The 15607-nt window shown below is 34.9% G+C and overlaps 1 protein-coding gene across 2 annotated transcripts in view; it reads left to right on the top strand.

The window, feature by feature from the left end:
* LOC306653966 (alpha-(1,6)-fucosyltransferase-like) overlaps positions 1 to 15607 on the top strand; it is a 267342-nt gene that overhangs the window by 198240 nt on the left and 53495 nt on the right. For both annotated transcript variants that reach the window (XM_079127144.1, XM_079127145.1), the window contains one exon: positions 6592 to 6706. In XM_079127144.1, coding sequence (XP_078983270.1) covers positions 6592 to 6706 — 115 coding nt within the window. The remainder of the gene's footprint in view (positions 1 to 6591; positions 6707 to 15607) is intronic.

Genomic DNA, 15607 nt, shown 5'->3' with positions numbered 1-15607 from the left:
GAAATGGGATATTGAAAGCCTGCTATTTTTGTATTACTTTCTGTTTTTCCCTTCAGTTCTATTAATATTTGCTTTATTTGGCTAGATGCTGCTTTTTGGGATGTATACATATTTATAATTGTTGTATCCTCTTGAGGAATTTAACCCTTTAATTATGCAGTGACCTTCTTTGTCTCTTGTGACAAATTTTGGTTAAAACTTTATCCGATGTAAGTATAGCAACCCCCATCCCATTTTGGTTACCATCCCTTCATTTCTCTTTTTGTTTTTCATTTCCTTGTCTTTTAGCTTGTGTGTGCCTTACAAGTTAAAGTGAGTTTCTTATTTGGAACACAGTGTTGGATCTTGTCTTATTATCTGTTTGGCCATACTGGGTCTTTTGTTTGTTTGAAGAATTTAATCTGTTTATACTTAATTATAGTTGATGGTGAATTCCTGGGCAGGTAATACTGCTTTCAGACTCCAGCTGAAATGGCCTGGTGCTGAGTCACATAGCTATATGAAGATCGGTTTGCTGTAGGACCAAGATCTGCAGGTCTGATCTAGGGGTACAGGATGAAGTTTCTCTGGGCAGGACCAGACAAAATCCATCTTAGCCAAGGTACAGGACTGTTTCAGGGTTCATAGTGGAGTTCATAGTTGGTGGGCCTCTCGCCTGGGGATTAGTGGCAGGCAAGTTGTGTGTGGGTGAAGTCTTTTGTTCGTTTTCTACTTGATGCTGTTCACTATGATGAGGGCACTGTTTTCTCTTTTGGAATATGGCTCCCATTGTTCATTACTCTAAATACCAGGCATGTTGCAACCTGAGGATCAAATATCATATGTTTAGATCTAGGATTCAAGCTCACCCAAGATTTTTAGCAATATACTCTTGTTTAACCTATTACTTGGCTGCTAATAACTAATAGAGCCCAATCCCTGCCTTCCACCACAGTTGGGTAATCAATAGATAATAGTTGGTAATACTCCTTGGCTTTAAGAAGCTTTAAGAGGATTTTTTAAGAATTTAGAGGAGTTGATGGTATAATGACTAATTGCAGAGTAGCATATTAATTATTACTTGCTATACTGGTCTCAAAAATTATTATCACTAATTTTCAATTGATTTTATTCTAATAATTGCTTATGACCCTATTTCATAGTAACAGTCAAATTTACCATGCTTTTGATACCATTGAACATGAGTTGGCCCCAGCCTCCCTCTTTGAAATAGTAATGAGAAATAAGTATTATGCAGTGATTATTTCAGTCAAGATTTTATTACTTATTTAGCATTGTGGATTCAGTGCTTAAATTTATGGGGGTTTAGATTTGTATCTTAACCTCTGGACATACTTGGGGTTTTGTATTATCCCACTTTCACATTACCACAGAAACACATCTAACTTAATTGTTTATTTTGTCATCTTCATATTGCCAAACACCAGTTTATGAAATAGTTACCACAGTTGCTTCTTTTTGCTTTTAAGTTGTAGCAAGTATTAAATTTCACGAAGGCTCACAGAGTCGATCAACTAAGTTGACTGAAACCTTTGAAAAAACAGTAAAGTGAAACAGCATTTTCGTCTCCCTCACCTAGTCTGCATCATCTCATTATCAGTAGTATATAAGCCAGCTTTGCTAAGGCTAAGGCTTGATGTGTTTCCAAATGGTAAATGATGCTTATAGTTGTTCATACTGATTAGCCATTTGCTGATGTGCAAAAAACCATCATGGGGGATTATGTAACAAAGAGAGCACTTTGAATCAGATAAGGTACAGTATCTGACTGATTATAGGGAAAGACTGATAGGTTAATAGTTTGTAAATTCATTAGATTTTCTAATCATAGCTGATGTGGCCCAATTACATAATTTTTCACTCTCTTTGGAAAGTAGATACTTTGAAAGGCCCAAGAATGTATATTTGCACTCTTAAAAAGTTAAGTTTTATGAACTTTCAAATCTTGTTTGTGTTTTATTTCACAGAGAGAGAGATGTAGGAAGATCTTAAGTTCTTCCAGATATGATTTGTAGCTTTTTTTTGTTTTTATATTTGTTCATTTTAGATATACATGATAGTAGAATGTATTTTGACTTATTATACATACATGGAATATAACTTCCCATTCTTGTGGTTGTACATGATGTAGAGTTACACTGGTCATGTATTCATATGTGAACATAAGAAATTTATGTCTGATTCAGTCTATTCTCTTTCCTATTTCCATCTCCCTCCCTTCTCTTCATTTCACTTTGTCTAATCCAGTGAACTTCTATTCTTTTCTTCCCACCTGCTTATTGTGTGTTAGCATCTGTATATCAGAGAAAACATTCAGCCTTTGGTTTTGGGGGATTGGCTTATTTCACTTAGCATAACAGTCTCTAGTTCCATCTATTTACCAGCAAATGCCTTCATTTCATTATTCTTTATGACTGAGTAATATTCCATTGTGTGTGTGTGTATATATATATATATATATAAATATATATACCCCATTTGCTTTTCCACTCATCTATTGAAGGGCATCCAGGTTGGTTCCATAGCTTAGCTATTGTGAATTGTGCTGCTATAAATATTGATTGACTGTGTCACTATAGTATGATGATTTTAAGTCCTTTGGGTATATACCAAGGAGTGGGATAGCTGGGTCAAATGGTGGTTCCCGTCTAAGTTATTTAAGGAATGAGATATGATTCTATTGAGATTTTTATTAAATTGGAATGTGGATCCCTTTAAGTTTGGGATTTTTTTTTTCTTGTATGATTGTCCTTCTACTAAGAAATCTAGGCATATTCTTCAAGTAGGACTAGAATGTTCCTAATAATTTTTATGAGCAAAGGAAGACATTCGCATATGAAGTTGTCCTTATTCTGTTTATCGCTTAGTCTATATCAATTAGATGATAATTTTCTGTCTTCTTTAAGGAAATACTTGTCCCAGTTAAACGAAGAATATCTATAGGTAGAAAGCCTTGTTTAGTAGCCTTGATTCTGTTTTACCTACCCCCACCAAGCATCTGTTTGGGAGTGGTTTCTAAACTCAGGAATGATTTTGGCATTAAAAATAATCACTTACTAAGGATTTCCTACATGCCCATCACTTGAGAAAGACCCTTTATCCATTGCTTATTTGTCCAACACAATAACTCTATGAGGTAAGCAGTATGACAGTAGTCCCCTTCATCCACCATTTTGCTTTCCACAATTAGTTACCCATTGGCAACCATATTCTGAAAACATTAAATAGAAAATTCCAAATATAAACAGTTGATGAGTTTAAAAATGTGCATTATTCTGTGTGCCATGATGGAATCACTTGTCGTCCTCCTAAGATGTGAATTATCCCTTTGTCTATATAGCCATGCTCTATGTGCCACCCTCCCATTTGTCACTCAGTAGCTGTCTTAGTTATCAGATGGAGGGTTGCAATATTGGAGTGCTTGTGTTCATGTTACCCTCATTGTGCTTATTAATGGACCCAAAGCACAAGATTAGTGATACTTGTTTTAGTCAACTTCTTTATTGCTGTGCCTAAAAAGACCTGACGAGCACAGTTGTAAAGAAGGAAAAATTTATTTGGAGGCTCACGGTTTCAGAGGTCTCAATCTGGAGACAGGCAGCTCCATTCCCTGGGATTCCAGCTGAGGTAGAACATCAGGGCTGAAGAGTGTGGTGGAGGGAAGTGTCTCACATGATTATCAGGAAGCGGAGGGAGAGACTCAACTCACCAAATACAAAATATGTACCCCAGAGGCACACTCCTATTGCCCACCTCCTCCAGCCGTACCCTACCTGCCTTCAGATACCACTCAGTTAAGCCCCACCAGGGGATTCATTCACTAATGGGGTTAAGGCTGTCATAACCCAATCATTTCTCCTCTAAACCTTCTTGCATTGTTCTCACACTTGAGCTTTTGGGAGATAACTCGCATCCAAACCATAACAATATTAATCTCTTAATATGCCCTAACTTAAGAACTTTATCATAGAAATGTATGTATAAGGGAAGAAACCCAGTACTACCTGTAGTTTCTGGCATCCACTGGGGGTCCTTGAATAGTCTCCTATGGGTAAGGGGGGCTACTGTATTTCTCCTATTACAACTAAAGTTATTTTCAGACCTAGAAGAATTAAATAGCTTACATAATAGCTGATTAACTCCAAAATTTTTTCTCTTAATTGCAGCATATTTTTCTTCTACTCAAGGGGGGAATCATTCCTGTAGCACAGCATTGTGACCATTAAATGAGGGAAATATATAAATATATAAAACACTTACCACAGTGCCTAATACATTATAGATTTAGATTTTAGTAGGTTGTAGTTAGACCTCCATAAGGACAACTCATAAGTGAATATAAATAGAAAACTCTCAGACCCTGCAGGATTGGCAGAGATAAGGGGAGACTGGCCAAGTGCTCAGTGGGAAGAATTTTAAGGCCTAGAACCTATGTCCCAGCTATGTCAGCTGTCAAGATGGAGATATGCTAAAATTTCTCCCTAGGACAACAAGGGAAACTGTAGGAGATTGACTCACTATCTCTCTGATGGTCCTTTTAATCCTTTGTACTGCATATTTCTGCTCCAAAAGCAAGCCAGCTCCAAAAGCAAGCCAAAGAAAAAGGAAACTTGGACAAAATCTGAGTAATTTTTCTTGCCCATGATCCAGATTTATCCATGGATTAGACTGTGATATAATCTCCCTTAGTCACATTTACTTTAATAAATGTTAGCTCCTTCACTGTGGAGTTTTTCTTGCTTGAATTATACTAATTTTTTTCAGCAAAAAAAAAAAAAAAATGGGGTGCAATCATTATGTGAGGTTTTTAATAAGTTTTGTGTCTATTTCTTAAAAATCATTTATTACTAAACTATCTTTGGTATAAGATCAAAATGCATGGAATTCTGTGAATATGCGATAGCATTGATTATATGATGAAATGTGGTACATCTCTGTGCTGGTCCTTAAGGGGAGCTTCTATAGTTAACATTCTGAATCTATATCTGTTTATATCTATAAACACCCCCCCCCCATTAGGAACTGGTTGATTTCTCAGTGCCATAGTTCAGACAAAACCCCCCACTAAAAAAATATATGACTATTAAAATAGAAAAATAAATTACCAGAAAATGTAAGGACCATAAACCTGCTTCTGAAATGAAGGTTTTGATGTCTGCCATAATTGGCTTATTCTTAAAGTCATAAATTCTGTTCTGTTCATTGTCTTCAGGCATCTATATTCCATCCTCAATCAACTAGTACTACTTTTCTGGTGCCTTGCCTGGGTTTGCATATCCCAGACCTTGATATGGCTTCATACCAGGTCCTCAAATCTACTGCCCAGCTGTTAAATCCCTTGCTGTTTTCATAGTCAAAAGTAAGACAGCAAGATTCTCAGTTTTGGGGAACTCCTCTTGGAGACTAGTTTCAGGGTAAAATCACTGAAAACCCAGGGCTTCTGCAAAATATTTTGGAGTCACCAATAATGGACCACAACTGATATTTTCTGATTTGATTATCCTTATGTCTTGGGCAGAAAAATAAGGTTTGCAGGATAGTCCAGTCCAAAAATGTCAAAGGTCAATTATTTTTCCTGATATGTGGAGGCTAATCTAAAAGTGTGGGGAATGAAAGATAAAAAGAAGTAATGTATATTAGAAGATGATAATTGTTTAGAAACGATTGAAGGAAGGAAAAAAGAAGGAGAAGGGTGGTGCTGATGGAATATTGGATTATTTGCTTTTACTCTTCTTTATTACAGAATGTAGGTCTTCACTTTTATTTAATGCAATGTAATTTAAAACCATCTGCACTAGCTCTAAAGTTTCTCTTCTTAGTTTACGGAGGATTTTAGTTTTTTCTTCAGGAAATCTAGTATGTTTTAATAGAAATTATTCATGCTACAGAGTGGCAAAGTATCTTAATCATTTCATATTAGTTTAGTCCAGGTAGTCATAAATAATGGCCCCAGGACCAACTCTGACTTATTGCATGTTTTTGTTAATAAAATTTTATTTAAACAGAGTCACATCCATTCATTTATTGTTAATGACAACTTCTCTGCTACAAAAGCAGCAGCAGATACTCACAAAACCTAAAATACCGTCTAGACTTTTAAAGAAAAAAGTTACTTAGATCATTGTTTAAGAGATGTGTTACTATTTTCTTCTGATCTTTTTCTAACCACTCAGAGACTTAAGAATGAAGAAAAATTTAAGAATGATCATGAAATGATAGTAGAGAAAACAAATTTGTACTAGTCAAATACTAAGACCAACCTCTTTGTCTTCCCTTTGTTAACCCATCTATTTATTTTCTTTGGGAATTACTTCTCCAAGACCTCTATGGTACTTTGACCATGGGGGAGGAAGGTGGACAGTGCAACTATCTTAGAAAAACATAAAAAGGCTTTTATTTCAACATTAAAAATTTATTACAGAGATGAATCTTGAATGGTAGAGACTAATATTTGAATTTCACAGCTTTGATAGAAAATAAACAATGAGTACCAGGTTCAGTGTGAGCATCAATCTTTATGAAGAATTTGGCCCTCTTCTTATGGCTTTGTATAGTCCAGTGATAACACTCCAATGTTGTTTGCTTTCACAGGTCTATAATGACAGATCTGTACTACCTCAGTCAAACAGATGGAGCAGGTGATTGGCGGGAAAAAGAAGCCAAAGATCTGACAGAACTGGTCCAGCGGAGAATAACCTATCTCCAGGTGAGAAGGTTAGATTAGGAAATAAACATAGTGAAAGAAAAAGAAGGAAATCATAGTAAAACTAAGAGTAAGAATTATTATTTGTTTTTGGTATTCATAGTCTTTGCTTTTTGAAATTAATTGCTCATTTTACATATTTATTTAGAAAGATACTATTATACCTTGAGTGGAGTACAAAGGAGGCTAAAACAAGGTAACTTCCCTAAGAGGGGCTACCTTTTATACACACATACACAAAACCTACAATACAATTATGAACGTACTACATTTTATAGGACAGAAACCGATAAAATGATTATTGGAGTTTTAAAATGCTTATTGAAGGAGACTCACTGATAGTTTTGTAGAGGAGGTATTATTTAAATGGAACTAGAAAAGATAGGTTGAACTTGGACGCACAGAAATGAAGGAAAAGAACGTAGCAGCTGAAGAATATGTTATGAGCAGAGTCCCATGGCCAGGTAAGAGCAGTCCAGGAATCCAGATGTGAAATAAAGATAGTACAATTTGGAGCTTTAGATTGTGTGTAAAGGAGGGTTGGAAGATAAAATGGAAAGGTAGGTTTGGGAGCTAGAATATAGAGGTTAAGCTTTGTAGTGCATAAGCAGTGAGTGATCACTGCAAGATTTTATTTGTTTTACAAACAAAATTATAACCACAAATAGGAAATAGTGGCAAACACCTCCCCCAAATTAAATCTCAATTTTTTGATGTTCTTTTCTAGTTTTTACTAGTATACTTAGCTGTCTTACCTATTAGTAAAGAAGGAATCTATTTACTTTCTTTTTTCTGCTTAATGCAATTTTTTTCTATTTTGGAGTCATAACCAGCTTTTGAAAATTTTTTCCATGTAAGAGGGTCACAGTGAGACTTGTGCTTTATTTGATGTTAATCTAAAAATAGTATTTTATTTGAACTGTGTTAGTATTTGAAAAGTCTGGTAACCTAGAGACCTTTCAGAAGAAGAGGACCATAGTGCCATTGAGAAGTATGAAAGTATGTGACAGTTTGAAGTGAAGAGACAAAATTTGGGAGAGTTTGGGAAAATAGAATTGACCAGGTCTTTCCCATAGGTGAAAGAGCTGAAATGGATGGGAATAGGAACATCATTGATTGACAAGAAGTGGCAAGATTGGATAGTTTTCAGGGGTAAACAATGAACTGGTAGAATTCTTCAAAATTGAAAAATGCTTAAAGTTGAAATGACCACGAAACATCCTGCACCCATCATTTTCTAATGCTGTTGATGGCCTGGTTTCTGCTGTCCTTTTAAAGTTAAAAGAAAAATGGCTGCCAGTGATAGGCTTCTGTGTATTTTAAGGTGCACATTTTCCTACACATAAGTAGGAAGAAAAATAGAAAATCAAGTGTTTAGAGATCATTAAAATCAACCTGATCTTGGCATGCCATCTTGGTCTCACACTCCCATGACCATTCTTCAGAAGCATCTGCAGAATAAGAAATACTTCACCTCCTGTTGGGAAGAGGTAATTATCTCTTATCAACTACATCATCATGCAATGAATTCTGAGCAGCTGGTGGTGCAGAAACATCATCTTTATTTTTTAAAACAGAAATAACAGTGGTTTCTGAACTTCTTCCATTTCCTTATATGCATTAAATTTTCACCCTCTATATTTCAACTGTGATCAGGTCATAGGTCAGATCCCTACATTTTAACAAGAACCTGCTATCTGCTTTAGTTATTGGTTTTTTTTCTATTTTTCTCTCTTGTTTTAGGCGATCAAGTCCTTTGACCAGGAGTACTAATTTAATTGTCTGTATGCTGATTTCTGTTGTTCTATATTAGAGAATTTCACTTATAAATTATGTTTTTGATTAAAATGATATTGATTAAATGATCAAAAATGACATTGGCTTTTAAAATCTTTTAAACTGTAGCAAAATTTAATATTTTACCTGGATTTTAACTTAAATTTCAAACATTGCTAGATAACATCCTTATTTTATGCTTTATTTCCATTAAATAGAAAAAGTGATTTTTTTTCCTTAAATATTTTTATTAATTGTTGATGGGCCTTTATTTTATTTACTTATTTATATTTGTATGGAGAATCGACCCACTGCCTCTCACATGCTAGGCAAGCACTCTATCACTGAACAAACCCCCCTTTTTTTAATATTCAAGGAGATGGGGAAAATCTCAGGAAAAAATATACTTTGGAAATATATTTTTCTTGAATTATTTGATGTATTCATGATAATTCTTTTCTCTAGACTAAAAGTTCCTTGAAGTCAGGAATTATATTTTTAACATACTATTTATTAGAGGTTGAAAGTAGCACACACTCAATCTTCCTCTTCTCTGTGTACATTTTTTGTTCATTTGAACAAAATCAACATCTGTATTGCTAGAAATGTTTTCTGTGACTGGAATTTTTATCCCCCTAGTACATTTTTTAGACATAACAGCTACTAAACAAACAAAAGAAGATTTCTCAAATGGATTAGTCTACTTAATCAGAAGAGTTGAGCAATTTATATGCATTAAAAATGAATAAATCTTTTTTTTTTTTCCCCAGTACAGGTTATGTACTTATCCAAAATGCTTGGAATCAGAAATGTTTCAGATTTCATATTTTCTCAGATTTTAGAATATTTTCATATACCTAATGAAATATTTTGGGGATAAGACCCAAGTGTAAACATGAAATTCATTTGTTTCATATATACACTTTATACACATACTCTGAAGGTAATTTTATACAATACTTTTAGTGTGTTGGTGTTGTGACTGAGGCCCAGTATAGAATAGATATGGAATTTTCCCCTTGTGACTTCATGTTGGTGCTCAAAAACTTTTGGATTTTGGAGAATTTCATATTTTAAATATTTGGATTAGGGATACTTAACCTGTACAACTTTTTTGGTTTTGTTTTATAGTACTGGGATTTGAACCCAGGGAACTCACATATGCTCTGCCACTAAGCTACACCCAGCCCATCTTAATTTTATTTTGAGACAGGAACTTGCTATGTTTCCCCAGGCTGGCCTTGAACTTGTGGTACTTCTGCCTCAGCCTCCCAATAGACTTGGGATTACAGATGTGCACTACGACATGTGAATCGTACAACTTTTCTTGGTATTTAAATGTCTTTATGTTCCGTTGTCATTAGTTTAAGTGAAGTATTACTGTAAAAATTGTAATAAGTAACTTAAATTCTGACAGATTTCAATAGGGTTTAGACTTTAGGAAATAAAATCATCCCTCCCACAGTGTGGTGATTGAACCCAAGGCCTTATACATGCAGGCAAGCTCTCTACCTCTGAGCCATATGTGCTGTTCAGGAAATAAAGTTTTTAAGAGAAGAATAAAGGAATCTTTGACTTTTAGAACTCAAAAATAAGCAATTTATACAACTTATTAATGGAGATTTTTAAAAGGTTTACCTTGTTTGGCCCATTATCATTTTGATTATAGAGTTGTGGGTTGATGTTATACTGATTATTCATAGTTTAGCCACATGATTTGAATCAAATAATCAACTCTTTCAGAATTTATATTGAACCTTAAGTCAAACTACTTTTGTCTCTTTTCTCTAACTTTGCACCCATTTCATAGCACTAAATGTTTAAAAATGTGACTTTGATACTAAATTTATGAGTTATGGGCCAGATACAGTGGTAATGCCAGTGACTCAAGAGGCTGAGGCAGGAGGATCACAAGTCTGAGGCCAGACTCAGCAACTTAGTGAGACTCTGTCTCAAAAAATGGAAAAGGACTGGGGATGTAGCTCAGTGGTAAAGTGCTCCTGAGTTCAACCCCCAGAACCCCAGACCCAAGAAAATTTATGGGTTTTAATTTTATGATGATTTTTCCTCTGTCTCTTGATCTCACTGATAAATACCTGGGTCAGTCATACAAATACTCTGCTCTAGTATTTTTCTGTTAATGATGATAATAATGTTACTGTAAGAAATTTTTCATGTGTGTGAGTTAATCTTGGCAACATGTTTAGAGATCATTTGAAATGTGCCCTAGATATACAAAGGGTCATAATAATTTGTATCTTAATAGGAAATAATAGGAAAAAATGGCATTAAAAGCAAATGTTTTAAATATTTAAAGACTGACAGATTTTCATCATTTAAATAACATTATATTCTTGATAAGTAGTCACATAATTTATGACTTATTTTCACTGATTGGAAGACTACTGATTTAGGTAGTTGAAAATACTTTCAGTTTTATTAGATTTTTACTAGTCCTAATAAAATTTATTATCACTTCTAACAACAAACATTTATTAAAGATTTTTGAAATATACTGCAAGACCCATACAAAGAAAACAATATAGATTAAGCTTTTGTCTTAATCAATAACAAGTTTCATTTTTTTCCATGAGTATTTTTTTTTTATTGTAAACACGTGAGATACATGTTGTTTCTCTGTTTGTACATGGCGTAAAGGCATACCATTTGTGTAATCATAAATTTACATAGAACAATGTTGTTTGATTCATTCTGTTATTTTTTCCCTTCCCCCCACCACTTCCACCCCTCTTTTCCCTCTATACAGTCCTTCCTTCTTCCATACTTGCCCGCCTCCCTAACCCTAACTCTAACCCTAATACTAACCCTTCCCTCCCCCCCATTATGTGTCATCCTCCACTTATTAGCGATATCACTCATCCTTTCGCTTTTTGAGATTGGCTTATCTCACTTAGCATGATGTTCTCCAATTTCATCCATTTGCCTGCAAATGCCATAATTTTATCATTCTTTATGGCTGAGTAATATTCCATTGTATATATATACCACAGTTTCTTTATCCACTCATCAATTGAAGGGCATCTAGGTTGGTTCCACAATCTGGCTATTGTGAATTGAGCAGCTATGAACATTGATGTGGCTGTATCTCTGTAGTATCCTGTAGTAGGCCAAGGAGTGGGATAGCTGGGTCAAATGGAGGGTCCATTCCAAGTTTTCTAAGGAATCTCCACACTGCTTTCCAGAGTGGCTGCACTAATTTGCAGCCCCACCACCAATGTATGAGTGTACCTTTCTCCCCACATCCTCGCCAACACCTGTTGTTGCTTGTATTCTTGATAATTGCCATTCTAATTGGGGTGAGATGGAATCTTAGGGTGGTTTTGATTTCCATTTCTCTGATTACTAGAGATGTTGAACATTTTTCCATATGTTTGTTGATTGCTTGTAGATCTTCTTCTGTTAAGTGTCTATTCATTCCTTAGCCCATTTGTCGACTGGATTATTTGAATTCTTGGAGTAGAGTTTTTTGAATTCTTTATAGATTCTGGAAATTAGTGCTCTATCTGAAGTATGATTGGCAAAGATATTCTCCCACTCTGTAGACTCTTTCTTCACATTGCTGATAGTTTCCTTTGCTGAGAGAAAGCTTTTTAGTTTGAATCTATCCCAGTTATTGATTCTTGCTTTTATTTCTTGTGCTATGGGAGTCCTGTTAAGGAAGTCTGGTCCTAGGCCGACATGTTGAAGATCTGGACCTACTTTTTCTTCTATAATCTGCAGGGTCTCTGGTCTGATTCCGAGGTCCTTAATCCATTTTGAGTTTAGTTTCGTACATGGTGAGAGATATGGGTTTAGTTTCATTCTGTTGCATATGGATTTCCAATTCTCCCAGCACCATTTGTTGAAGAGGCTATCTTTTCTCCATTGCATATTTTTGGCCCCTTTCTCTAGTATGAGAAAATTGTATTTATTTGGGTTTGTGTCCGTGTCCTCTATTCTGTACCATTGATCTACCTTTCTATTTTGGTACCAATACCATGCCGTTTTGGTTACTATTGCTTTGTAGTAGAGTTGAAGATCTGGTATTGCAATACACCCTGTTTCACTCTTCCTGCTAAGGATTGCTTTAGCTATTCTGGGTTTCTTATTCTTCCAGATGAATTTCATAATTGCTTGCTCTATTTCTGTAAGGTACGTCCTTGGGATTTTAATTGGAATTGCATTGAATTTGTATAGCACTTTAGGTGGTATGGCCGTTTTGACAATATTAATTTTTCCTATCCAAGAACATGGAAGATCTTTCCATCTTCTAAGGTGTTCTTTAATTTCTTTCTTTAGTGTTGTATAGTTCTCATTGTAGAGGTCTTTCACCTCTTTTGTGAGATTGATTCCCAAGTATTTTATTTTTTTCGAGGCTATTGTGAATGGGGTAGTTTTCCTAATTTCTCTTTCTGAAGGTTCATCACTTATGTATAAAAATGCGTTGGATTTATGGGCATTGATCTTGTAACCTGCTACTTTACTGAATTCACTTATGAGTTCTAAGAGTTTTCTGGTGGAATTTCCAGGTTCCTCTAAATATATAATCATGTCATCAGCGAACAGGGATAGTTTGAGTTCTTCTTTTCCAATTCGTATCCCTTTAATTTCTTTGGTTTGTCTAATTGCTCTGGCCAGAGTCTCAAGAACGATGTTGAATAGAAGTGGTGAAAGAGGGCATCCCTGCCTTGTTCCAGTTTTTAGGGAGAATGCTTTCAGTTTTTCACCATTTAGAATGATATTAGCCGTGGGCTTAGCATAAATGGCCTTTACAATGTTAAGGAATGTTCCCACTATCCCTATTTTTTCTAGTGTTTTGAGCATGAAGGGGTGCTGTATTTTATCAAATGCTTTTTCTGCATCTATTGAAATAATCATGTGATTCTTGACTTTAAGTCTATTAATATGGTGAATTACGTTTATTGATTTCCTGATGTTGAACCAACCTTGCATCCCTGGGATGAAACCCACTTGATCATGGTGCACTATCTTTTTAATATGTTTTTGTATGCGATTTGCTAAAATTTGTTGAGGATTTTTGCATCGATGTTCATTAAGGATATTGGTCTGAAATTTTCTTTCCTTGATGAGTCTCTGTCTGGTTTAGGTATCAGTGTGATATTGGCTTCATAGAATGAGTTTGGGAGGGTTCCCTCCTCTTCTATTTTATGGAATACTTTGAGAAGTATTGGAATGAGCTCTTCTTTAAAGATTTTGTAGAACTCGGCTGAGAACCCATCAGGTCCCAGACTTTTCTTTGTTGGTAGGCTTTTGATGACTTCTTCTATTTCAGTACTTGAAATTGGTCTATTTAAATTGTGTATGTCCTCCTCGTTCAGTTTAGGCAATTCATATGTCTCTAGAAACCTGTTGATGCCTTCAAAATTTTCTATTTTGTTGGAGTATAGATTTTCAAAATAGCTTCAAATTATGTTTTGTATTTCAATCCTGTCTGTTGTGATATTTCCTTGCTCATTCCGAATTTTAGTGATTTGGGTTTTCTCTCGTCTTCTCTTTGTTAGTGTGGCTAAAGGTTTATCAATTTTGTTTATTTTTTCGAAGAACCAACTATTTATTTTGTCAATTTTTTGTATTGTTTCTTTTGTTTCAATTTCATTGATTTCAGCTCTGAGTTTAACTATTTCCTCTCTTCTACTACTTTTAGTGCTGTTCTGTTCTTCTTTTTCTAGGGCTTTGAGCTGTAGTGTTAGGTCGTTTATTTGTTGAGTTTTACTTCTTTTATTAAATGCGCTCCATGAAATAAATTTCCCTCTAAGTACTGCTTTCATAGTGTCCCAGAGATTTTGATATGATGTTTCTTTGTTCTCATTTACCTCTAAGAATTTTTAATTTTCTTCCTAATATCTTCTGTTATCCATTCATCATATAATAGCATATTGTTTAATCTCCAGATGTTGGAATAGTTTCTGTGTTTTACTCTTTCATTTATTTCTAACTTCAATCCATTATGATCTGATAGAATACATGGTAGTGTCTCTATCTTCTTGTATTTGCTAACATTAGCTTTGTGGCATAATATATGGTCTATTTTAGAGAAGGATCCATGTGCTGCTGAGAAGAAAGTGTATTCGCTCTTGGTTGGATGGTATATTCTATAAATGTCCGTTAAGTCTAAATTATTGATTGTGTTGTTGAGATCTATGGTTTCTTTGTTCAATTTTTGTCTAGATGATCTGTCTAGTAGTGAGAGAGGCGTGTTAAAATCACCTAGAATTATTGTGTCATGGTCTATTTGGTTTCTGAAATTGAGAAGGATTTGTTTGACATACATGGATGAGCCACTGTTTGGGGCATAGATGTTTATGATTGTTATATCTTGCTGATTTATGCTTCCCTTAAGCAGTATGAAATGACCTTCTTTATCCCTTCTGACTAACTTTGGCTTGAAGTCCACATTATCGGAAATGAGGATGGATACTCCAGCTTTTTTGCTGAGTCCATGTGCATGGTATGTTTTTCCCCATCCTTTCACCTTTAGTCTATGGGTATCGTTTTCTATGAGGTGAGTCTCTTGCAGGTAACATATTGTTGGATCTTTCTTTTGAATCCAATCTGCCAGTCTATGTCTTTTGATTGTTGAATTCAGGCCATTAACATTCAGGGTTATCATAGAGATATGATTTGATTTCCCGGTCATTTGGTTCATTTTTTAAATTTTATTTATTTATTTGTTTGACACAACTTGTTTCCTCCTTTATTTGACAATTCCTTTAGGATAATTCCTCCCTTTGCTGATTTGCTTCTTTGTTTTTCATCTCTTCCTCATGGAATATTTTGCTGAGAATGTTCTGTAATGCTGGCTTTCTTTTTGTAAATTCTTTTAGCTTTTGTTTATCATGGAAGGATTTTATTTCATCGTCAAATTTGAAGGTAAGTTTTGCTGGGTATAAGATTCTTGGTTGGCATCCATTTTCTTTCAGGGCTTGAAAAATGTTGTTCCAGGCCCTTCTAGCTTTTAGGGTCTGGATTGAAAAATCTGCTGATATCCTTATTGATTTCCCCCTGAATGTAATTTGGTTCTTTTCCCTCACGGCCTTTAAAATTCTGACTTTATTTTGTATTTTAGGTATTTTCATTATAATGTGCCTTGGTGTGGGTCTGTTGTAA

This window comes from Sciurus vulgaris (genome assembly GCF_902686455.1).
Source record: "Sciurus vulgaris genome assembly, chromosome: 2".
NCBI classification, from domain to species: domain Eukaryota; kingdom Metazoa; phylum Chordata; class Mammalia; order Rodentia; family Sciuridae; genus Sciurus; species Sciurus vulgaris.
Note: the sequence above shows the minus strand (reverse complement) of the source record. Positions and strands in the feature narration are given on the sequence as shown.